At 41.0% G+C, this 22,637-nt stretch overlaps 1 protein-coding gene across 6 annotated transcripts in view; it reads left to right on the forward strand.

Moving 5' to 3' along the window:
* LOC119708750 (fatty acyl-CoA reductase 1-like) overlaps positions 1-22,637 on the forward strand; it is a 120,329-nt gene that overhangs the window by 68,504 nt on the left and 29,188 nt on the right. Inside the window, exon 1 of one of the 6 annotated variants that reach the window (XM_038155540.1) lies at positions 4,460-5,519. The exons of the other annotated variants lie outside the window; for them this stretch is intronic. Coding sequence (XP_038011468.1) covers positions 5,505-5,519 — 15 coding nt within the window. The 5' untranslated portion in view covers positions 4,460-5,504. Of the gene's footprint in view, positions 1-4,459; positions 5,520-22,637 lie in introns of those variants that run through there. 6 annotated transcript variants of the gene reach the window in all.

Consider the following 22,637-nt stretch of genomic DNA (forward strand, 5'->3'; position numbering starts at 1 on the left):
GCAGCAAATTTCTTTGCCAGGGGACTAAAGAGAGCATGAAGAACTATGTATTCCATTTATTTCAGAAGCCTTCAGGACTTCTACATTCTAGAGAGCGCTAATGGCTGAAAAAAAAAGGGCAAATGCTTCACCTTTTGTCAGAAGGGGCAAGAAGGTCAATTCAGGCAGCTGCAGACCAGGCAGTTCCACTCCTGTCTCTGAAAAAGGAAATCATGGTGTGAATTTTCTTCACACCTTTCTGGGTACGTGAAGGAAAAGGAGGTAACTTGAAGGTCAGCATGGATTTGGAAAAGAGGTGACCTTATTGCAGCCTTCCAGTACCTGAAGAGAGCCTCCAAGAAAGATGGAGAGACTCTATTGACAAGGGCCTGGAGTGACAGGAGAAGGGGGAGTGGTTTCAAATTGAAACAGATTAGATTTAGACTGGAGAAATTCTTCCCTTTTAGGGTAGTGAGGCCCTGGCACAGGAAGTTCAGAGAAGCTATGGCTGCCCCTAAATCCCTGGTCTTCAAAGTCACTTCCAACCTAAACCCTTCCATGATTTTATGATTTACCCTTGGTACACTTAGCTGGACCAATCAAGTCCTGGCATAAAATAACTGAATCTGTGGATGAAGGGAAAGCCATGGGCATCATTTACCTGGTCACTGGCAAAGCTTTCAGCATTATCTCCATCAGATTGCCAGCCTGCAGATAAGGATGTTACAGTCAAGGTGAGGAAAAGAAACCTGGCTGGACATTCAGACTGCAAGGGTTTAATGGTTCATGGTTTGCCTGGTGGTCACTTATAAGCAGAATTCCCTAAGGATTTGTCTGGGAACTTACTGTGTTTATTACCTTAAAAAGTAAAAAAATCTCCAGGTTGTAGTGCATTCTTTATGCTACAGGCTCTGCTGGTTACTGGCAGTGCTGTCAGAAGTCATATCTAACTTAGGAAGCTAGAGAAGGGAAATAGGATCCGGATCTCTGAGCTCTTGAGTGCTGGTAGCTTTCCTAGTCTTTTTTATACATCCTTTGGCTTTCACTGTTCTGCCTCTGCTGGGTAGTGTTCATTAAAAGGAAGTTTCTGTGTTCCAGAGGTCACTCCCTAAACAAACCTTAGGGAGATAAGTTCTTCCAGCTGCTTCAGCGTGTTCTGGTGGGGTGTTTTAAGTCACAGGAATTACTGCACTTGGAGATAGTGAAGCAAGTGAGTGGCTGACAGCAAGGGGATTAAAACAGAAACAGTGACATTAACAGCACTTAATATTCATGTTCACAGTCCCTGGTCTTCATGGGGGATTTCAACCAGCCAGGGAGCAGGTTAGGAAGGACATTGCCCTTCCAGTGCCTAAAGGTGGCCCATGAAAAAGCTGAAGAAGGACTTGAGAAGATGTGAGATACATCAAAACTTCATATTCTTCCTTCAAGACAACTGTTTAGGTATCTAGATTAATCAGTTACCCCTTCGTCAAATTAATGAAAATTGTTTTCCCTCTTTTAATGTGGAATAAACCAGATGTGCAGCTTACAGATGCAGTGTGGCAGAAGCTCATACAAAATTTTTAGTGAGTTCCCATTTCAACAAATGTGTTTTAAATAAAATACCTACTTAGTCATTTTCCTGGTGCAAGGTTTATTTGACCTGTATCAGCAGAAGGCAAGAAAGGAGCTTGTGTCTCATGAGTCCTGATTTTTTTTAATCCAAAGATCTGTAAGAGCAGGGTTCATCTTCCCTAGCTAGAGTTCTAAGCTGTGAAATCTATTCCCATGCTGTGAGTAGAAGTTCTAAAACAGCCACAGAATTCCACATTGCACTGCCAGAGATGTGTTTGAGAGCTCATTCATGTGGCTGGTTGTTCAAATATGCTCTTGCCAGCGGGTTTCTCTACCAAACTTCATGCCCAAGGTGCAACTCAGCTTTCCAGGTGCACTATACAAGTCACCCAAGTTTCTAAGAACATGGAGGTGGGGCTTGTAACTCCTTATAAAATGTCATTGTCACATGACTGCCTCCCATGTCACATTCTCTCCACATATGTGGTATTGGGAAAGTGATGCATCTTTTTGAGAGGTAACGCCTAAACCCATGACATGTCTTCTCTGAGACACTCAGGGTTTCCTTTTGTGAAAATAGGGTTTGCTATTTTATAGGTGTCAAGGTAGTAGAAGAGCTGAGATAGGTTTGGGGTTTTTTGTTTGGTTGGTTTGTTCAGGGCGTTTTGTTTGGTTGGTTTGTTTTGGGGGTTATGGGTTTGTTTGTTTGGAGTTTTGTTTGGTTTTATTTTCCAGAAAGGGCAGAGAAGAATAAATGTACATTAAACTATTAATGTCATAATAAGTGGGGTGAAACAATGAAATAGCCTGCAGAGAAAACCTGTATGGTAGGTAAGAATTTGGAGCGGGAGGTATAACATCACTGGGAGTTATCCAGAAAGACAAACAGGGAAAATACAGGCTTGCTCAAAGGACTGAGAGATTAGACTCTCTTCTTCTTCTCCTCCTTTTTGATTCATCCATCTCCTTCATGTTGTCACCATACAGGTTCCTCAAGGACAGGATTTTCTCTGCATAGGGCTCTTGCTTTGTCCGATGAAGAAAGGACAATCAGGTTCTGATTTCTGTCTTTCTACCAATTTAAAGTTCTAGTCCTTACCATTTCATAAAAATTAGCAAAATAAATGAGCATCATTTTTTTATATCTGTGTAGAATAAATAGAAGATTTTAATCACTTCATAAACACCTGCCAAAATATTGCTTTAGCATCTCTTCCTAGCATCAATAAGTAGTTCTTTAAATCTAATCTATTTAAGGATTTACACTAAGAAAGGATGCACAAGAGATCAAAGCATGGAATTTCAGAGGGGGGAAAATTCTTGTATGTGAAGGCTTATATGTGCCTTAAATACAAAAATGTGTAAAAATACATTGTGGCATGTAGATATGAGTCTCATTCTAATATTTTAACCCATTAAACCTGATCCTTTAGAAGATTATTTTTTCCACAAATCCCGAGTACTGATTTTGCTTGTTTCTGTTTCATGATGAGAAGAAATACAAACTGATCAAAGGCAATGGGCTGGGTTCTGTTGGGATGTCCAAAGGGCATCAGGACTCTGCGCTGCAGCCTGAACAGGAAAGGAATAGAGGATAAATCAAGTTTGCTGCAATTCAGAATTGTTAATGTAGTGCCTGTGTGATTTTGATGGAGTTTTGTCAATGGAGAGTCTCTGAGCCTTTAGGGAATGGTAATTAGATTATTCCCTGTCAGATTTTTTATGTGCACAGTATGTTGAGTGAGAGGACAGTAACCATTCTTAGCAGCATGGAGACCTTGAGCTTCCATAGGGCATGGAAGCAGTAAATAATTTTGTCATCCTTCCAAAATTCTGCCCTTCCGCCCTTCCTTTTGAAGCTTGGAAGATGATAATTCTTTCTGCCCTTCCCCTATCACTTCTTCCATTTCTTTCTGACAGACAAGATTTGCTGCCTTGGGGCCTAGCAATCCATTTCCCCACTTTCCACTAACCCCAGAAATCTCCAGGGAAGGTTTTGGTCAGAACATCACTCAATCATCAGCAATTCTAGCTGCATCTTTTCCAAGTCAGCTCTGCCCCAAATCCAGTGTGTGACTCTGCTGCTCATATCTGTTAAATGATCTGCAGATCCTTGAGCCATGATCTGCTCAGTCCCATCTTCACATCATGGGATGGTTTGGTTTGGAAGGAACTTCAAGCTCATGTCATTCCAGCCCTCTGCCATGCTGAGATGCCTTTCACTAAACCAAGTGATCTTAAAGACCATCTCCCTTTAGGAAGCAAAGTTCTTCATTCCATACCCCTTTGTATATCTGCTGCCTCTCCGCATAATACAAGCCTCTTGTTCCTGAGTGTCTGTCCTTTCCCTGAATGGGATTAACTATTTATTCTCCTTTTCTTTTCATAGCTGAAGTGCACTGCAGGAATATTAGCCATGCAGCCTGTGGATACCAACCAGGAAAATCCTCTGTGGTTAGGGATTTGTCTAGCTGGGAAGACTTCCCAACAGGACTTCCTGATATCAGTGTCATGATATGCTGAGCTAACCCCATATCTGCTTGTGTCTTACTGGAGTGGTTTAGGGGATATCTGTATCTCCATGATGAGAAGTTGTAGTCATAAATATATAGATCAGTTATTGAGTTGTTTGATGGAGACAGTTCTCAGTTTCTACTCAGGCAGCTGATGTGTTTCAAAGGTTATTGTTTTACTGGGAGCCTCAAAAGGGAAAGTGTTTGCCTCAGATTGTTACCTAATCAAATGGAAACATATATAATGTTTATTGCTATAAAATACAAACTATAAATAACAGTGGAATTTGTTGATGGATATACTCTATCTCCTGAGGTACACTGCAAATATATTCACGTCCTTCACATCCTTGGTGTGTCATGCTGAGAATGGAAATGCATAAAATAATTAACCTTTGTAATGTTCACTATCAACTAGGCTAATTTTGCTGCAGGCTTAAAGTGAAATGACAGCTTTTTATTTCTCCAACAATTTCAGTGTTGATTAGTACCAAAAAATTATACTGCTCTTGTGCTACCCACAGTTTTTTCATAATGATGTAATATCTTCAGGTAGTTTAGCTGAGGAGAGAAAGGTGAGCCCTTATGGTGTTCTGGCATTCCTGTTTCAATGACATGATTGGAAAAATTTCACCTTTATACTTGTGATGCTAAATTATGGATGTCTAAAGGGAAAATTCATGGAGTAAGTGTTGCCCTGTGGGAATCAAGGAGACCATTTCACAAGGGCAGGTTCAGCTCATAGCAGCATTGGTGTTTGTGCTTTCTACACAAGCAGGGCAGGTCTTGCTCCAGTTTTGAAGTTATTAGGCCTGGGTCATCACCCAAGCACAGTCTTTAATCTCTGCTCCTGATTGCCTTAATGGTTACTGGGTTTATGAGCTGAAGGAGTCACCTAAAGTATGATGGAAAGACACTAGAAATGTTGTCTGTTAAACAAAAGAACCTCCACAAAAACAATATATGCTTGTATGCCCATTTTTTATGACTGAAACAGCTGAGGAAGGAGACTGGGCATTCCATGGGCATAAAAGGAATAGCTCCTGGGAATTTTTTCTGGTGTTTGAAGGATGTTATTAATAGCGTCCTTAAAAAGAGCCATACCAGCCTTCTCCCACTACAGTGGGTTTGGAACAGGTAGAGGAGCTGCAAAAATACTGCAGTCTGAGCTCATGTGAATTTCCTGGGAAGAAGGGAGGGATCCAATTTCCTTCCACCACGGAAGAAGGGAAGCACCACAGTTGCCTGTATTTTTCCCTGCCAAGACACAAAGAAAGAGCGAGCAGAAATGTGAGTGACAGCAGAAGCAGTAATACATCTTTGAATCAGCATAATTTCATTAAGCACTGCAAGCAAGGCTTCATTTCTGCATGCTTGAAAATATCCAGCTGCCTTCTCTTTCTTTGGGGCAATCACTTTTTTGGTGAGAAACAAAGCCAGGAAGGTTCCAGACTAATGCAGTGTTCTCAGGTCAGTGCCTGTCTGTGGGACCTGTTTTCTCTCCTGTACATACTCCAGTGTGTTGTGTCTCTTGTCATCAAAGAGCAGTGTCATTTGGGATAGATTTTCTGCAGTCCTTGTTGTCTGTAATGCTTTAATTTTAGAAAATGCATGTGTTCTAAAGGGTTATAAAATCTCACCTAAGTAATGGCACATTTGGTTAAAAACCAGTGCGCATATTCCTAAATTCTTCTTTGTTTCATTTTTGTTTTCAGAATGTGTTTATACTCTTGTAAATGGCAGTGCAGAAGCCCATCTGTTTGTCAGGGATAAATAGTAAAATTGTAGATTCGCAGATATTTATCAACATTGTGCAGACACAACATATACAAATCTGGATATAATGTTTTAAATTAATTCAAATAACTTAATTTCATTTATTCTTCTTTAATCACTTTGTGTCTCTCTTTTAGGGAGGCTGTTTGGGAAATACTGATTATTTTGCATGTATTTAGGAACCTTTCTCCCTGTATTAACTGTTTTTTAGTAGGGAAGACCAAATGATAAAAGAAATCAAACAGATGGACTGGGAACAAAGGAAATCGTGGGCTTGACAGTCAACCTGTAGCCTCCACCAATAGTAGATGGAAATGTTTCCTAGGAAACCAGGCTGAAAATCAAATTCTCTACTGTTAAATTTTCCATTTAACTGAGAAGCCAGTTTTATGTGATACTAACTCTCCATGTGTGCCATTTTGTATTTTAAATAGCAGGCCATAACCTGAAATAGGTGCACATGGGGTATGTTTCTTTGTTCCTGTGGATCTGTACACTGGTTTTGATTCAAAGGTGGACATTTCTCTAGTAACAGTAGAAGAAAGCAAATAATTTGGTAGAAGTCCCAACTTTTACACAAAAATACACACTGTGAAATTACCCGTTGTGCTGGATAGAATCAGTTGCCAGAAGAAATGCACTGGTATGTAATTTGTCAAAATGAAATGTAATGTTAGTTTTCCTGGGAGGATCGAGATTTTAGAGAATGTGATGGATTGCTTATTTGGCATAAGAGCAGGGGATGACTGAGTAACTACTGTAAGACAAAAAATTTTTGTGCTAGAGGCCCAAAGGTGTAGCTAAACTGAAGCCTTGCTTTTGTCTGTCATAAAAATTAACCTCCTGCTGAAGTGGACATGGTAAAACAAGCACCAGGAATCCTGAGGCATTGCTCCTTGCTGCTGTTTATAGTGGTGGTATACATTTAACTTCATCCAGTTGTGTGTTACCCATCCATCTGCACAAAATGGACTCTATGAAAAGCTCTGGAATAGGTGCTTTTGAGATCTGTGACTCTTGTGTTTTTCGTGTACTATTTCAGCACTCATTTGGGGTCTGTGCTGCATCAAATAGGATTTAATACAGCTTCCTCTGTGCTCATCTGTGCATTGCAGAGAAGATTATTTTGATTTTCTACTTAGTCGCTATCCATCAATTTTTTCCATTTACCAGTGTCTGCTTTGGTCACACATTGCTCACTCCTTGGTCCCTCTCAGATGTGTCCTCTGAGGACAGGTTTTACTGTTTTCCTTTGGTTTAGATGAAACCGTCAGATCACCAAATGGCAACTTCTGTGTTTCCTATCCATGTTAACTCCATGGACACATCAGGATTGCTACATCTGGGCAGTTTACTCCAGATAAATGTTAGCCCCTGATTAGAATGGGTCGAAAGTAGTTTATGGTGGGGTAGGAAAGGCATGGAGAGCAAAGCAGTTATTTATATCCTTTCTTAGTAAGCTTGGAGCTGGAAAGACTGATGTTCCCAGCCTGCTTGAGGCAAGAGGCATTCTCCAGTTAACTTCATCTTTTCCCAGGGCTGGTGGGTATTCTCTGGGGCTGGCATTCCTCTGCCTCACCCGTGTGCTTCTCCCTTTCTCCCTTACTTCTCCCTGAGTGGCCTCTGCTCTCTCACAGGACTGAAAAGCAATGAACAATGTTGGAGGAAGGCTCATGGAACCTGCAAAAATGAGCAGATTTTTCCACAAGCCTGTTACCCAAGTTTCCTACTATTCACCTCAATGAATCTTGCCCTTCTTAAACAAAATTTCTTATTGTCCAGTTACAGAGAGATACTATTCCTAAGCCTAAACATGTGGTTTTGGTTTTTTTTAAGCATAGATCAGACTTTGAGTTAGTGCCAAAATTTTGATGTTAATTTGACCCTCAGAAGGCAGCTCTCAGGAGAGAAGCACTTGGTTAAGGAAGGCATATTGCCTCCTAAAGGACTTTAAAATAGCTAGGTTCTCTTCCACTTGTGTGGCCTTGAGTAAGTTACTTGAAATCTATGTGTCTCTTTCTTCCTGTGAAAAATTATATGGCTCTTCTTTATAAAGAACTTACTGATGAAGAAGACTATGTAATAGGTATTAATGGAATATTTTATTTAAAAAACCCATTTGAAATCCAAAATACATGTCTGGAGACCTTTAGTTACCCTTCTCTCCCTTATGCCTAATATCTAATCTGGAGGTTGAGGGACATTTAATCAGTGTCATTCCCTGGTCACTTGATACAACTTTAAGACCATCCTTTTTCAGTTTGCTTTCTGTGTGCACCCATGGAAGCAGTGAGTTCCTTGGAGTGCAGGTGCTCTCTAGGAAAGCAGTCAGCTTTCTGTGCTTGTCTTCAGATTGTTCAGGTACTAATAGTTGTTAAAATCCCTGGCATCAGTGGAATCAGCAGAACATGAAACCAGGGTGGTGAGAGACATCTGTCTAAAAATAAATAAACCCAAAATAAGATAAGCTCAGTGTCCAGGAAAGGCAATGTTCAGTGAAAGTAATTCAGCGCTGAAGAAGGAAAGAGTCTTTTACTAAATAATAGCTAGATTTTAAAATTAATTATGTATGATGTTTAGTCAATGAAATGAGGTTTTAAGCTGTACTAAACATTTGTATGGCTAAAAATACATATTTTAATATATATATAAAGGATAATGTAAGATAATGTTGTAAATTAAATGCTTAAATCACTCCCTTCCTTCTGTAAACCATGATGAGACCTGACTGGGAGGATGTAATTTGCTGAATTACATCTTTCTTCAAAACATTTTTTGTAGCTCTTGTCAGATGATGGCTGAAATCAAATACATCTTTGCTTTGCTCCTGTGTGGTAGTTCTTGGGCCCCTGGATAATTTCTCTGCCTGCACCTTCTTTTGTGCTCCCATCCTCTGACAGGAGCTGCATTTAATTAACTCACCAGTCCTTTTCCCTTCTTTTTGTTAGTTTTTATTCTGCCAGCAAGGATAGATGGATTCCAGCTCCAGAGGCACAGCTGAGCCCATGAACTGGGAAGGTGCCAGGACTTCTGAGCTGCAGCACTGAAAAGAGGAAGTGGCAAGGAATGACATTTCTGTTCTGAAAAGATTAATGTTTTTTAAGAGATGAGATTTTCTCTGAGGCCAGCAGGATACCTCCAGGGGGTCAGTTCAGCCGGTCACTTTAGGGACTGAGGGAAAATGTTGTATAGGTAAGAGGGAAGAGAAGTGCTGTCTTTAACCTGAAACCAGCAATTCCCTTTCTCAGTCCTTCCCAGGAGAGAGTCTTTCCTGTGGAAGGCAAGGCATGCATTTACTTGCTCTCTCCTCCACTGCAATTTGGCAATTCGAGTGACAGAAGCGAAGTTGATAGCTACCCAAGGGTGCACTTGATCCTGGTCTTGGAATGCCTGGCACAGGCTACAGTCCAGCTTCTGCCTGCCTGTGTCCTGCACTTGGGATGGGGCTTGGACTTCATTGCTGTTATTTGGCAAATGTCATGGATTTGATGTGAGGTGATACCTTCATAATAGGTCTGTTAGCTGGTTCAGTTTAATCTGATTAAACTCTCCCAGTCACCTATGTAGGTAAGGTAGATGGGATGAGTTGGAGTCAGAAAGATTAGGGGACTTCTGCATGATTCTGAAAAGGTTGGAGGCAGAGGAAGGAATTTGAGGAGCATCATCTCTAACTCCCACATAAACACACTCCATGAAATTGGGGCCTAGGCTGTGGGAGGGGAAGGGCTGCCATGACATCATCCAGCCTCTCCCCATTCCTACTTCTTGGACAAACAGGTCTTGACCTTTTGGTATTGTAGCAAGAGAGTGGGAGGAAATGGGTTTCACAGGTTCACTTATCCTCCAGAGTCAGTCCTTGAGCAATGGGTATTGCTTTATGATAATAATAATGAACAAAGTTACGAGTTCGTGTGTTGCCTCCCTGGGGACTCATATCACCCAGCTTGTTACAGTAGTTTCTTTCCTAATAGAAGAAACTGGTTGTAGGCGTAATTCTGCCATGGTGTGTGGGAGGGAGATCTTGGGGAACAGATGGTTCTTGGTGAACAGACTCCAGTGACTAAGACCGACTCTGAAAAAAGAATTAATCTATCAAGCTGATTTGCTGAAGAACAGAAATAGGAAAAATGACCATACTACAAGTGCAAAAATGAACGATGAAGGAAGCCTGCCTGTTGTATGCTTGACAGCGGTATTTCTCCCTGGTAAAGAAATTGCTTTTTAAAAGCTCTCTTATGGAAGGGATTCTCTAAGCTGTTTCTTTTTCAAATGCTAATGTATTTATGATTGAGCACAAGAGGCCAGAAAACCAGACGCTCAAAACTCATAATGAAAAAAAATAATAGGAGAAACTTTGCATCCGCACATTTGTGTTTGCCTGCTTGAAGGTGGAAACCATTAAGGATGGAAGACCCACCAATATGTACAGTTGGACAGATTCTTCACTTAAGCTCATTTCAGTCCACTAATGTTGATAAAAACACACTTATACCTTAAAGGTCATGGTTTAATTATTGGTGCTGATAATGACTTTCAGGACCAATACCAAACAATGTCTGAGTCTGTGGATTAAATTCTCTCCCCATGAAACAGGTTTTCCTCTTCAAAAGAGGTACCCAGGACTGTGGGCTACTGCTGAGTCATGACTAATCTCTTAAAAGCTTCTTGTCATCCATTTGATATGCTGATGTTTCATTTTCAGGGTGTTTAATAATCCCACCAGCTAGGAGTTAGCATCTCAATTTTACCAGGGTGACATCTTAGAGTAGTTCAATGGAGTGGCCCTTTCTTATATGGATGTATTTTTTCAGGACTTCTTTGGTTGCTACATTGATTGAAATGCAGATTTAGGTCTGTTAGGCCTGCAGACCCAGCACAGCTCAGAGGAGATTATTTAGAAGTCTGTATCTATGGCAAACTTTTCAGTTTAGGGCTGACTGCAGTGTAGGAGGGAATTCCCAACCTCTTATGTTAACCAGTAGTCCAGGATACTCTGCTGCTGCTACTAAAAATGTAGCAGACTAGGCAGAGTTTCACTTGGGTTTTTTAATAGAAGCAGTGCTAAGCAGTCTGAGACTTAAATTCTCCTTCCCTTTGGCATTACAGTAAAAATGTCCATTTAAAAAATAAATGACTGTACACACTCTAAACCATTCTTAGCTTCAATAACTGATATCAAGCTGCAGGGCTAAGGGCTATCCTTAAGTACAAAACAGCCAGCAGTAACATTTCAGAAATTGAATCTGTCCTGGTAAAATCATACCTAAACTGGCAAGGTCTTTTGAGCAACATGCAAGGAAATACAGATTTCCATGGCTGCAATGCTGAATGTAGATTGGCATCCTTCTGGAATCGGGCTTTAATTTTGGAGATGATCTCCTGAGCTGCTGTTTTTATGGTGGCACATCACTGATCTTCATACCCTATAGGACACAGATGGCTCCAGCACTGTCAGTGTTGTATATTAGTTGTTATTTTTCTTGGTTCAGAGAGTGATGATCAGATATTATTATATAAATTGAGTCTTTTCAAGAGATGCTTTTAGACATGTGGGAGGGAAAGAAACACAGGGTTTTGGAGAGTCGTCTCTTCCAGTGTAAAAGGGAAGAAGATATTCTTGGTTTAGTACATTTTTACTCTCTGTGAATTAGACAAAATTGAAATGCGCTGAGTGATGAATTGGGCAAATGATGGGGAGATAATAGCTGTGCTATTATCCCCGGAAAGAGGATGCCAAAACTTAATGCCTTTCATTTGAAAGGGGTGAGTTGCCATAATATGTTCTACATGAGGAAAATGGCATGGACTAGGATTTTCCTTGTCCTTTTGTCATAGTTCTGCTGACCTGGTGACTCAAAACCTTTTTGCTGTGAAAATGAGTCTGAAATCAGCCTATCTGTGCAGTTAGAGCCATCCGTTTGTGAGATACTTGGCCGTTAACTCAGATACTGCTGGAGAATACAAAACACACATTCACCTCTGGAGCGCATTCCACTTCAGAGGTCATTTGCTGCGGCACAGCAGTATTTCTCCTTTCTTGCTTGGGCACCCCATACAGCTGCTCAGAAGATCCCAACTTGTGGGTGGTACAAAGGGTCCCAGAGAGGTGGAGATTCAGAGGTCAGGCAACACCAAAAATGGGGTCTGCAAAAGAAAAGCACAGAGGAAGGGGGAGGGCCAGGGGAGTATGAGAGTCACCCCATCACAATTATGACTTCAGCGGTGAAGTTGTGTTCATGCTGTCAGGGTTCCCTCAGGGATGACAGCACAAAACAATTCCAGAATCTCTCTTCAATCAGAACACACTAGTAGGCTTGTCATTTTCCTGTACAAGTGTGAGAAGCAGAAATGTCATGAGCTGAGCACAGAAAATCTTGCGTACACTGAGATTAGTGTTTTTTCATTCTGTTACAAGTGCTTTGGAATTACAGGTGTGGTTTGGTGGGAGGATGAAGACTGAGACTGGCTGGGTGTGAGGTTGAGCATCCATCTGGAGGTGGGCTGAAGGCTGTCCCTGTTGATTGAAGGATAGAGCTGGTCTTTCAGGCTGCCGAGCCAAAGCAGGTAGCCATAGGTTACGTTATGAGCCTGGCTCTGCCCTTCAGGGTCCAGGCTTGAGATATAACCTAAATTAAGAGATAATGATGATGTTAAATTAAGCAATACACTGCGAAGAGACCAATACAGCAATTAAAAGATAACTAAGCTAAAAGCACACATAACTATAAAGCTACTAATTATCGTTACAATTATTATGAATCACATCCAGCTTCTGCTGAGTTATAACTCTATCATCTTCCTAACCACTTCAAGTCTACCGCTCCTTTCTCCACTGTCTCACCCCAGCTCTTTTCAGATGAAGACATGATGGCAACTCCAGCAGGTTATCCAGTAGGGGTCTTTTCGACATCACTTTTTGACATCGCTTGAATTCATCACCATTTGTAGGTGTCCACATTCCAGAAAAAAAAACCAACAAACCAAAAAAACAACTCTGTCCTTTTGTTTTGTACCTGATTTTATATCTTCCACATTTTCTATTTTTGGATGTTTGGTTTTTGGACCACACTTGCACATCACTTTCTCTATCCAAACTCCTCTCTGACAGTCCGTCCCCAGTTACTTTTCTCCTGGTTGGTCCCATTACTGCTGTATTCATACTCAGGTTTGGTGGATTTTTTCAGTGCTGTTCCTCAGGCAGTCTTGATTTGTATAGTTTTACTTATGTGGTTGCCTGGGTACAGGTGACTTTGAAGACTTTGCACCACAAAACTCCCCCTGCCAGCATCCAGTTCATGCTGGCATCATACTATTTACCATATTCACTCACTAAGACAATTTTATTTTATTCTTGACTCATCTACCCAGTTCTATTAAACACAAGCCATTTCTCCTCTTGTGCATAGCCTGCATAACACAGCACCAGAATAGCCCATTTGTCACACTCTGGTTTTGTACTCCTGCAGCTTGTTGTCCTTGAGCTGTTTTAATGGCTTTCCTCATTCTCAGGAGAAGCATTTCTTGGTGCTCCATCAGGACCTTCTGCATACACCTTATCACACTGTGGTAGCTGTACTGTATGCCCTAGAGATCCTAACTTTACAATCTTGTAATTTGGGACAGATCTTTAAGAATTGGGTTGGTTTTTTTCCCCCAGGAATCTGGAAAACCAATAGGCTGCCTCTACTGACTGTAGCAGTACAGGTGGAGAAATGACCTGTACTTGCCTCAGTTAAATACATAGTTAGGATATATAGGATAGCCTCATGCAAGCAGTATTTGCAAACATTATGTATTTCTTACTTGTGTGGGCTGAGAGGTGCGTTTCAGTACCTCAGGATGGTTAGCTGGGGTATGTTCTGTTTGTTTCTCCTCCACTCCTTCTGCCACATTTTTTTCACTAGTAGATTAAAACATTAAAAGAATTTATAATCTTGTGGGACCACAGCCAAGGACACAGGCTCGTTACTGGTAATCCCTGCTCAGACAGAGATGGGGAGGATTTTGTGTACAAACAGCTTTTTGTTGTTCATAGAGTCATAGAATTCCCCGAGTTGGAAAGGGTCCACAAGGATCATCAAATCCAACTTCTGGCCCTGCACAGTTTAACCTGGTTGGAAACACTGCTCTTTCTGGTGACACATGGTCAAGTGATTTGTTACACCTGAAGCATAATTAGCCCAAGTATTCACTTTTCTGCCTTGTATGGACTGGGTAACACAAAATTAGTTGGTGCAACCTGGAGCTGGAAGCTAAAGGCAGAGAGCATGAATTTCAGTTCAGCTTACGTGGATTATCCTCTTTGGTCTCCGTTGGAAGCAGTATGAGTTGAAAATATACTTGCAGAGAAAAGTAACTTTTCCCTTGATAGAGGTATTGAAAAATGCATGTAAGTGTGAAAGATGTCTTAAGCCACAAATCTTGTGCTCAGAAAGCTTTAATATTCTGGCTTTAGCTGGAAGAATTAGTAGAGTGCCAGAGATGACAAGTTAGGCTTGTTGATTACCCTTCAGTAGTCTCTGAGGTGCCAAAGCAAGCTAAAACCTGAGCCTGGCTGAAGGACACTTGATGCATCTTTCTTGATCCTGTTTAAAATGTGTGTGTGTTTCTTTCCATACTAAAATAATTGGATTTCTCTATTGTTAAAAAAAAAAACAACCACAAAAACCCAAAACTAAAAACAAACAAACAAACAAACAAAAAACAGGAAAGAAAAAAAAACAACAAAAACCAAAACACAAAAACCCGAACAAAACACAGATAAAAGTCCTACCTGACTGCAAACAAAACTCATCTTTCCCTGCCTTAAAGAGGAGCAGTCTTGCCAGGTGTGTGAAACATCATCTGGCTTATCTTTTATCATCAGGCCTGTCAGAACATTCTAGAGGGGTGCAACTGCAATGGCAGGAGAGGGAGAAACACTTCAGAGGGTGTACCTGAGCCATCTGTGGCAACGCTCTGATCTTTGTACAGGGAAGTGAGTGACATCTGCTCCTGGCAGACGTTACTATTGCAGGCTGAGGGGAAATGGCCCTCCTGACAACAGGTATCTTTGTTGTGAAACAAGACAACACCTGCTTGATGAGACCCAAGCAACTAGAAAAGGGAGTCTGCATGCCAAAAGACTGCTACAGAGTTCCTGGGACAACTGCCTTTTCCTTACATACAGATAATTTGACAAAATTCAGTGGAATTGGTTTTTTAAATAACTTTGTTTTGTTTTGTTTTGTTTTTACCCATGGCCAGGAATTAGTGAATTTTAAGAATGTTCATTATGGGCAGAACTAATTGAGCCAAGCATTGTTAAAAAAAAGTCCATATTTTGAATAACATGCAAAGAGGTTGGATTCAGAGAAAAGGTTTGAGCTGTGATTCTAGAGGGGCTTCTGCAACCATATCCAAAAGATTTCTATGGATTCTTCTGAGAACTGGCCATAATCTGAGGCATTGGTTACAGTTTGTCTCCAGTAGCAGGGGTACTTGCAGAGCCAGACTGTGCTGTAAGTAGCAGACTCTATTTGGACAGATGGTTCTATCTTCTTAAAGAAGTTTTCATTTCCCTAAGCTGAAGGCTCCTTGGATGGAAATCAAGGATTACTTGTAACTGCCTTACTTCCTTGCTTGGAATAGTGACACTACAGAAAATCAGTTTATAATGACTAAGACATCCTTTCTTAGATGTTTTCTTAGAATATCAACTGTTTTCTTCTTCACTGGGTTGGTGAAGAAGAAAACAGTTGATATTCTAAGAAATAGAATCTCTTGTTCACAAGGGCCCTCACTTCTAGTAGTGTCCCTGCTCTTCCTGTCAGTCTTCTAAACTGGTTTAGCTTCTGATAATCTCTCAGGGATTTTTCCATTTGTTTTCTCACTGTGTGTGCTGCCTGTAACCTGACTATGGGAATATGGTCCTACTTAAGGGATAGGAAGGAAAAAAGGCACGTATTTAACAGGCTGGGGTACCCCATCTTAGGGCTTTACTTTTAAGCACCCCTCAAAAATTATGTTGTCATGATGAAGATAACAAAAATATATGTGGGATGACATATCTGACAAAATATTTGTGTCAGATGTGAGCACAAAAGAAAAATGTTGAAATGAGAAATTTTCCTTGGTAAATCACAAAATCATTGAATGGTTCAGGTTGGAACGGACCATAAAAATCACCCAGTTCCACTCTCTTCCATGGACCTTCCCCTATACCAGCTTGCTCCAAACTCTGTCCAACCTGTGCCAGAACCTGACCACCCTCACAGGGAGGAATTTCCAAGAAAATCCCATCTGAACCTGTTGATGAGAACAAGAGGTTGCTGAGAACAAAGTCCAACACAGCAACTCTCCTCATTGGCTCCTCTATCACTTAGAGAAGAAAGTTCTCATCAATGCATTCCAGGAACCTCCTGCAAAATGTCCATCTTTAATTGATTGTACTGTTTGACACATCCATAAATTCAATATTCTTAGCATTAATTTCAGTCACTGAGACGAGCTGGCGGGAAATAGCTCACACTCATGCCAGAAAGCTTTCTTACCTTCCAAGACATCATGGCCATAGGTAGGATATCTGTAGGAAAAATCCTGGTTCCAGGCTAACTCCTCAGTTGTGACTTGTTCTTTTTTCTTGTAATCTTCTAGCACAATTCATTCTAGAAGAGTGAATTATTATTCTACTGTACTCATTTCCCAGATGTTCAGTTCCCTACACTTGAGTGCCCTCTCACTGCAATGTATGAAGAATTTCTGTCTTTTATTTGAGTAGCTTTAAATATTTGATGCATCTTTCTTGATTTGTTCAGCTTCTGCTGTGTGTGACATGAAAGGATTTTTACCTACCTCTACCCTTTTAATTAAGGTGCACTTTAGTGCCCACAATCCCCCTTATTCTCTTAATGGTGGTGTTCTGTGCTTTCTGCCTCAGGAGGACAGGGTGAGGAAGTGCAGGACACCCACCCTAGGCTGCCATTCCTTTGGAGGAGCTCTTTGGAGGGACCCAAGTTGAGAAGACTGCATCTCAAGACTTGCCTAGGAGCTGAATGGCCCAGATGTTTTGTCCTTGAAGCAAAATTTGGAATTGCATCCCAGCACTGTTTTATACAGTGCTGCCTCCTCTGTGTCTGTGTGACAGCTATTATGCTCTCAAATTAGAAAGTATTCTTTAAATATCTTTAAATATTCTTTAATTATCTTTATTCTTTAATAATCTTTAAATATCTTTCTTGGTAATTTCTAACAACATCTCCAAAAAGTAGGAGTCTGTGTTTGATACAGCCCTTAGTCCTGTCTGGTTATCCTCAAGAATTCAACAAACACTCCTGAAGTTCCTGGGTGTCCAAGCAAATCTGGCAGCGAAACTTTGAAGATCTGTGATTAAAGGCAGTGAGTATGGAAGAGCAGATAAAAATCCTTTGTCTGGATAACTTTATCCTTACCGATATTTCCAAGTCCATACAGTGATTCTCAAAGCCAGTGGTAGCCAATTCTGCAAAGCAGGAACTGAGCAAGGGCACAGGGATCTGACTCCAGTTAGGACTGCTGAGATGTGCGGGTTCTCCAGGTCTGTCTGACCCCGGCTGCCATAAGTGTCCTGGATAGCGAAGTACCGCTTAGCACAACCTGTCCAGGTGTCTCAGGCAGGCTCCCAGCTACAGGCAAACATAGCAAGTAACTCAGCTCTTTAAGTGAGATCAGCTCTTTGGTGAATTCAGCTCTTTAGTGATTTCAGCTCTTTGCTTGCTGGTGGACACAGGGATGAGAAAGGAGAAGAGCTGTGTGAGGTTCCACAGATGTGTCTTTATTGGCAGCCTCTGCAAAGGGTGACAGTGACAGCTCTTCTGCTGAACTAGGCAGAGGCAGGGGTTTATATAGGGTGTATGGGTTTTGGGAAACAGTCCAATAGTAAGGGTCAAGGTAAATATGACCTGTGGTCTTACAGAGAGATAACGAGGGTCCAAGGCAGAAGAGGGGTCTCGGTCAAGTTATCATGACTAGGCATTTCCTAACTTAGGCAACTGACCGCCAGGGAGGCTTTGCAGGCCCTGTGGCTGCTACAGACATGCTTTGGCAATTGACTCCTATTGACCCATGGCCTCATTGGGGCATAGTAAAGGAGAAGGGTGAGAAGGAAACTAGTCCTGGCAAATGCGTGGGAAGAAACATTTTCAGTGGTTCCTGTAGGAAAAGCTCCAAGTGTTGATTTTCTCCTTCCCGGCACTTACATTCTTCCCCGTCAAACATCAATGCTGGTCTCAAAGTAACCCAGGGGCAGCAGGACCGTCTGTGATAAACATCAGAAAACTCCTTGTTCTATCCATGATTTGTCCACCCACATATAAGATGGCACTAGAGATCATGGAAAGCTTTTCCATGTCTCTCAAATCCCTCATGCTCCTGTCCACAGTGTCTGACTTGGAAAGTGTTCCAGATTCACTGCTGTGTAATTCAAGTATTCTTGCTAGAAAACAGCAGGCTTTGTCAGCAGCCAGTTTTCAAAGAAGCTGGATATTCAAAACCACATCCCAAATAGCTGGATATACATATTAGTCTAATCTGACCTTTATTGAAGCTTTCTGTCCCTCTCTTTGTTTCTGTAGTCTTCATCTTTAAATAATCAGCTGTTTTGTTTACTAGGTGTTGGTGGTGGGTTCTCTATTCCCACTACATAGGCTCTACTCAGGGGAAAGTAATAACTCTGGGTTGAAACTGTTTGTTTTTCTGTAATGAGGAACACTCTGCTGCCTGCTTTCCCATTGATGACATGAGTTATGCTTTATTTGCCTTGAGAAGCACTGTACTTAAAAGCAATTTTCTGAAGAGGAAATGGGGCAGAGAGTGCAAAAAGGGGGGAAGAAAAGGCTCTGTCCCAGTTAAAGCTCCCTGATCTGCATTTTCACACATTACTTGACTGAATAATCCCAGTGTTTTTTGCTGGAAATCTACCAGGCTAAAGGTTAATTGCTTGCTAATTACTTTGAAGCTGCCCAGTTATATCTCAAATTTGCTACAATGGCAATTCTAAAATAGTTGTGTACCTTTCTTCCTTACATATATTGGTGGATTTCTCAATGGCAAACACAAGTCTGATAAACCCTTTTAGCAGAACTAAACTGCAGACATAAGGTGGTTTTTTGAGAGTTGTTTGCATGACTTTGGTGCCTTCAGTAGTTTTAAATTTGTGATGATTGCTTGTATATTTATGATGCTGTCACTGAAATCACCGAGGTATGGATGCACACCCTGGGGCATGTTATTTTGTGTATTTATATATAGGCTGCTCCCCTGTATTTGTACACCAATGCTCTTTAAGAAGAGGGATTTCAAACACCCTGGGTTTAAAATTGCTCTACACAGCCATTGAACACCTTTTTCTTTGAAGAAATTCTTGCCCTGATATTTTATCTCTTGGCCTGTGTCTCTCTTAAGATAAATTATATATTTACTTCACAAGAACAATTTTTGTCTATATTCTAAACAATCCCTTCCCATTTCTTTATATGAGAGGTGGAAGCTTTTGGTGCTTTTTCTTTTTCTTTTCTTCTTTTCTTTTTTTTTTTCTTTTTTTCTTTTTTTTTTTTAACTGAGCTCTCTCAACCTTAATGTTCTCATTGGTTTGCCATTTATGTGTTCCATTTTGTGGAAATTCTATGGATTTTCTCCATTTTAAGGGTTGTCATACAGTAATGCCTTGAAATGTTCATGTTGTAATGTAAATTACCTATCCTCCTAGAGAAGCCTGAGTTCCTGGCACCTATTAAACACACCTGAGGAAAACAGGTTGCCTATCTTGGCTGCACTTAAAAACTTGACACTTTCTGGGTCAGTCACCAATCACCAGTCACCACTACCCACCAGTGCAGTGGGGTAGAGGGAGATCCAGGAGTACTGTCCAAAAAAGAAAGGAATACCCAGGCCTTTGAGAAGGCTTTGACAAGACTAAACTTGTGCAAGCTCTTTTTTTTTAAAGTGGACCATGGCTTAGCCACTCTACTTTTCATTACTTTTTATTTGCTTCACTGAAAATGCCTCCTGAGGAAGATGCAAAACCTTTGGCATTTTGCACAGCGGTTCCTTTATTTTTGAGCTGTGCTGTTCCATAGATGTGCAATTTGCCCTTTTTTGAGGTTTTTGTATCTTTGTGGCATGGAAAAAATTCTGATTGAAGGATTGGTAGGCATAAACCTCTCTGAATTATTACATCCTTTAAGGCAAGAGCAGGGAACACCAAGAGCTGCAGATGTCCTTTGGAAAGGGAGGTCAGAGCTTAGGAGGGCAGGAATAGGGAAGTGTCCATCAGATACTCAACTAAAATGTTGGGAGAAATTCTAGATGTCCTGTTTTCACTTTTTTTACAATGTATATTGAAAACAAAGATATTTTATTAGTATTGTAAAGGGGAATTGCCTGATTATAAAATGAGAAATAAGAAATTCTCCCTTCTGTTGCGGGGCAGCACAGCCCATGCTGAACGTACATCTATTCTGAGGTTAAAAATGGGAATAGCAGCATTAGGATGCTCAAAAAGACACTGAAACCAGGGTAATGTTATTACTGATTTCCCTCAGTTTCATTAATGTTGGACAACTTGAAGTCGAAGGTTTTTCCTTTCTCTTCACTGATTTTGTAGCAATTCCTGTATCCCTTCAGAAGTGCTGCTGACCTGGCCAGTCTTTACATGTAATTTCAACAGTACATCAGGCCAGTCCACTGACTGTGTTTTATATTGGCAGATGGCTTCTAAAATGAAAAGACAGAACAATCCTTAGGCCTCACACAGTTACTGGGGATTTATTATTTATGCTCTTGGTGAGTTCATCAGAATTTAGAGATGCAATTACAATTTACCTTCAGACTAAGCATCATATTTATATTAAATACTCCTTGAACTGCAGGAAGCAGTATAAAATAAGTAGCATTTATTTTGCCTTTAAATCTTGCCTCATTTCCTTGTAAAGCACTGACAAGTCTGAACCCTCCAGCTTCCATAAAAGAAGCAGCAGACTTTGATTAAACAGCTGCTCCCGTTATCTGATTTAATGGTGACAATGTACTGAATGTTCCTGTGGTACAGAAGGTTTCCAAAGCTGTGTGCTGACTTGTGTGCTTGCATTTGTAAATTGCCTTCATCCTTCAGAGGAATGCAGTGAATCATTGGAGGGGATGAAAAGCTGCAGCAGCAGGCACAGAAGCCAAAGGGGATGTTATCTGCAGTGGGAATATCAGGAGGGGATGTAGGAAGAATTTAGCTGTCCAAGGCTGGTACTGCAGAAATACTACTCTTACTTTATGTGCCATGATGGAAATGGACAAAGGGCTGATTCATTCTTTTTCTGCCTTTGCATTATTTATGCCAAACAAGTAGAAAATGGTGGCATTTTGCACTCTCTTTGCAACAGAACAAATGCAAATGAATATTTCTGAGAGTCCCACAAGATAGCTTTGGTCTCACGTGTGTTCCCTGAGAAACCTTTCCATTTTGTGTCCCATTAGGGTTTGCTGTCATCTCTCAAGAGAGCCAGTTTGGAGAGCCAGTGTAGCATCTTGTAAGAAAACAAGCTTTTTGCAGACATTAGGGCTGTCAGTGCCTGAGAATTCAGTTCCTGCAGTCCTGCAGTCCAGCCAGCTCTCACCAACACTTTTGCCTGTTAATAACTCTCTCTAGAGATCTATTTTCTGGCCTAGCCACACTGATGAAAGATGTGTGCACTCAGGTGCAGCTGAGAACAGTGAAATGGTTGTGTCATGTCCTAACTTGGGCTGAAGTTTCATGTTTATGAAAGATATGCAGCTATGTGGTAATTTAAAATAAGTGTAGAGTGAGGTGCACTCACTCTACATAATGGAGAGGGCTAATGATTCTTTTTAGCCTTTTAAGGCTAATGATTCTTTATCCCTAAGAACCTCATGGTTTATCTAGATTTGCTTGTCAGATAAGCAGAAAGATGATAATCCCTTAGTGAAACAAAAAAGCACTGCTATTAGGATAAATTTAAGCTTTCATGTGTCTCTTAATATGTTTAATTTATGTCACACAATTTCTGCTTGTACATAAGCACTGGGCACATCAAAGGCAGAAGAAACTCTAAGAAAACAAGAGGCCATGGTAGTAAAGATATTTCCAAATTTAATGTTACTGGTGTATAGGCTACAGAAGAGGGGAAACACCCCAAAAACAAAGAGCTACTGAAAAGTCAGCTGGTTCATCCTCCTTCCCCAAGGTTCAGCTGTTCCCTGCCTTTCTGGCACTGCTTATCTAGACAGCTCTTAAAGGTGTCCAAAGGTGATGTGATTCATGCTTTGTATCCCTCAGTAATCTCTCTCGTCTTAGGTGTTCTTGACAGTAGACTTGTTACCTTGGAGGTCTGATTATACTTTGGAATCTAAATAATACCTCTTCAGATCCCACAACCATCCTATTCTATTCATTCTTTCTACCTGCATGATGTCAATTTGCTCCACACCCCCTCAAAAAAAAAAAAAAAGAAAAAGAAAAAGGGAAGGATTGTTGTATTGCACTAAATAGTTATTTAGTTATTTGCACTAGGTGTTTGGTAGTTTGCACTGTTCACATGATTTGCATCCCACATGGTCTTCCCTCCCTTTCCCCCAAGTGTCAATGTTGGTGGTCTCTTCCTGGTTTGCCCCTCCCCTTGCCCCTCCTCACTTGTATCCCATTGGCTGTAGCCCTCTTCCTCCGCCCCCCTTCCCCTCAGTTTAAAATCCACCCCCCACCCCAGGAGAAGGCTACCCCCTCTTTTCCACCTGGGAAGTCACCTGGACCACCTGGTGTCTTCTATTAATAAAATAGGACTTTGTTCC

This window comes from Motacilla alba, chromosome 1A, assembly GCF_015832195.1.
Source record: "Motacilla alba alba isolate MOTALB_02 chromosome 1A, Motacilla_alba_V1.0_pri, whole genome shotgun sequence".
NCBI lineage: Eukaryota > Metazoa > Chordata > Aves > Passeriformes > Motacillidae > Motacilla > Motacilla alba.